The sequence below is a fragment of the Dryobates pubescens genome, chromosome 32, assembly GCF_014839835.1.
Source record: "Dryobates pubescens isolate bDryPub1 chromosome 32, bDryPub1.pri, whole genome shotgun sequence".
Taxonomy (NCBI): domain Eukaryota; kingdom Metazoa; phylum Chordata; class Aves; order Piciformes; family Picidae; genus Dryobates; species Dryobates pubescens.
The window spans coordinates 3,333,017-3,335,414 of NC_071643.1; the positions used below are offsets into that span (position 1 = coordinate 3,333,017).

The 2,398-nt window shown below is 54.9% G+C and overlaps 1 protein-coding gene across 1 annotated transcript; it reads left to right on the forward strand.

Annotated features, from left to right (window-relative positions):
* Positions 1 to 1,918: 1,918 nt before the first annotated feature.
* Positions 1,919 to 2,192, forward strand: LOC128898814 (serine palmitoyltransferase small subunit B-like). Its single transcript, XM_054175613.1, has one exon. It carries the CDS (start codon positions 1,939 to 1,941, stop codon positions 2,167 to 2,169), a length of 231 nt encoding a protein of 76 aa, XP_054031588.1. The 5' UTR covers positions 1,919 to 1,938; the 3' UTR covers positions 2,170 to 2,192.
* Positions 2,193 to 2,398: the final 206 nt, after the last annotated feature.

Below are 2,398 nucleotides of genomic sequence, written 5' to 3' on the forward strand. Positions count from 1 at the left end.
CCAGGGAGGCTGTGGCTGCCTCCTTGCTGGGGGTGTTGAAGGCCAGGCTGGCTGAGGCCTTGAGCAGCTGAGTGGAGCTGAGAGGTGTCCCTGGGCATGGTGGGGAGCTTAGAGCAGATGAGCTCTGAGCTCCCTTCCAGCCTGAGCCATGCTGTGAGCCTATGATTAAGCAGAGCCTGCACCCAGCAAAGCTGCCAGAAATGTGAGGGAATGTGCCAGACACAGTGAGGACCTTGCAAAACTCAGCTGATGATTGGTACCTCCAGGAGCCCTCCCTGGGTTCTCACCTGCTGGGCAGAGGTGGGGAGGCTGTGGAGGTAAAGGGGGAAAGGTGAGGCAAAACATTCCTGAAAGCTTAAAACCCTAGGATAAAATCCCACTTTCTAGAGGCCTGGGCAGCTGCATCTCACTCCTGCTGAACAAGTTTTCTTCCACAGACCTTTCCACCACCAAAACCTCTCAGCTTCCCAACTAGAAAGAGCAATGCCAGGTCCTGTTCTCTCCTCCTGTTTGCCAAATGACAGGATGCAGCAGGAGCTGAACTCACAGAATCACAGCATGCTAGAGGCTGGAAGGGACCTCCAGAGATCATCACCCTGTTTGCCCTTCACCTCTCCACTCCTGTGTGCTGCTAACTAGAGATTAATGCTCCATAATTAACCATCAGCACTAATGAGAAGGCAAAGCTTTAATATGAATGTGTGTGTTTGCACTCTGGCAACACAGCAGTTCAGTCTGGAAGCTGGATGGTCTCTGCAGAGCTTCCTCTCATGGTGTGTGTGGCTTTCTGCATCCCAGTTAGCACAGAACCCACTCTGCAGCAGCACAAATCCAACTTCTGGCCAAGTTCTCTGCCAGAATCCATGAGTGGTGAAGGGTGTGTGTGTGAAATGCTTTTTGGAGTAAGCTGCTTCAACAGCCTGAAATAATCCAGTGTGAGGCAAGGTTCACAGATGGGTTTGGGTTGGAAGGGACCTCGAAGCTCAGCCAGCTCCAACCCTCTGCCATGGGCAGGGACACCTCCCACCAGCCCAGCTTGCTCAAGGCTTCATCCAGCCTGGCCTTGAACACCCCCAGGGAGGAGGCAGCCACAGCCTCCCTGGGCAGCCTGTGCCAGAGTCTCCCCAGCCCCACTGGAAAGAATTTCTTCCTCATCTCCAGTCTCAGCCTGCCCTCTTCCAGCTTCACCCCATTCCCTCTCATCCTATCACTCCCAGCCCTTGTCCAAAGTCCCTCCCCAGCTTTCCTGCAGCACCCTTCAGGTACTGGGAAGGTTGGATTAAGGTCCCCCTGGAGCCTTCTCTTCTCCAGGCTGAAGAGCCCCAGCTGATACTAAAGCCACAAGTTATGAAAGCAGGGCTTGGCTTGGGGACTTGGATTGCAGCAGTGATTGGGTAACCAGCTCATGGGGAAAACAGATACTGTGGAGCCTCCTTGGGACAGAAGGGTGCCCAGTGCCCAGTGGTCTGAGCTGGGCTGTCACACTCAGAACTGGATGTAGGAGGTGAAAATGGAAAGCAAAAGGAGCTGGGATGGAGAGGAGGAATGACTCTGCTGGGAAGGCTGCAGAGAGGCTTTTGCTGAGGGGGTCAGGAGCCAGGCCAAGGGGGAATGGTTGGAAGCTGAGGCAGAGCAGGGTCAGAGTGGAGCTGAGGCAGAAGTTGTTGCTTGGGAGGGTGGTGAGAGTGTGGCCCAGGCTGGCCAGGGAGGCTGTGGCTGCCTCCTTGCTGGGGGTGTTGAAGGCCAGGCTGGCTGAGGCCTTGAGCAGCTGAGTGGAGCTGAGAGGTGTCCCTGGGCATGGAGGGGAGGTTGGAGCAGCTGAGCTCTGAGGTCCCAACCTGACCACATCCTATGCTCTCTTTCCTTGGTAAGGTTTTTATTTCTGCTAACTCCTCTGTTGTACCAGGGAGGGCTCTCAGCAGTGGTGCAGAGAGGAAGATGGACATTAGGAGCATGAAGAGCTACCTCTATTGGCTGTACTGCCAGTTTGAACTCATCACCTGCAGCTACCTGATGGAGCCCTGGGAGAAAGTGCTCTTCTACAGCTTCAACGTGGCCATGCTGCTGGCAGTGCTCTACACTGCCTATGTCTTTGTCCCTGGCCACGTCAGCACAGCTCTGCAGTTCTTCCTGCACCTCTTTGGATACCAGCATGACAAGCTGTGGTGAAATAACACTGGGAGTCTGACCCTGACTGCTGGATCCAAGCAGTGCTGCCCTCAGGACTCCCGTTCTGTCTAGGGGCTGTGCAAACACAATTCCATTCTGCTGCATCCCCCCATGGTCTCCTGTGGTCTGGGACACCCCCACAGCAAAGGGTTCACAGAAACAATTTCCATCAGCCCTTGGGTTTTTAGCCTCTGATTGCCTGCTTCCCAAAGAGCACTGCAGAGGGTCC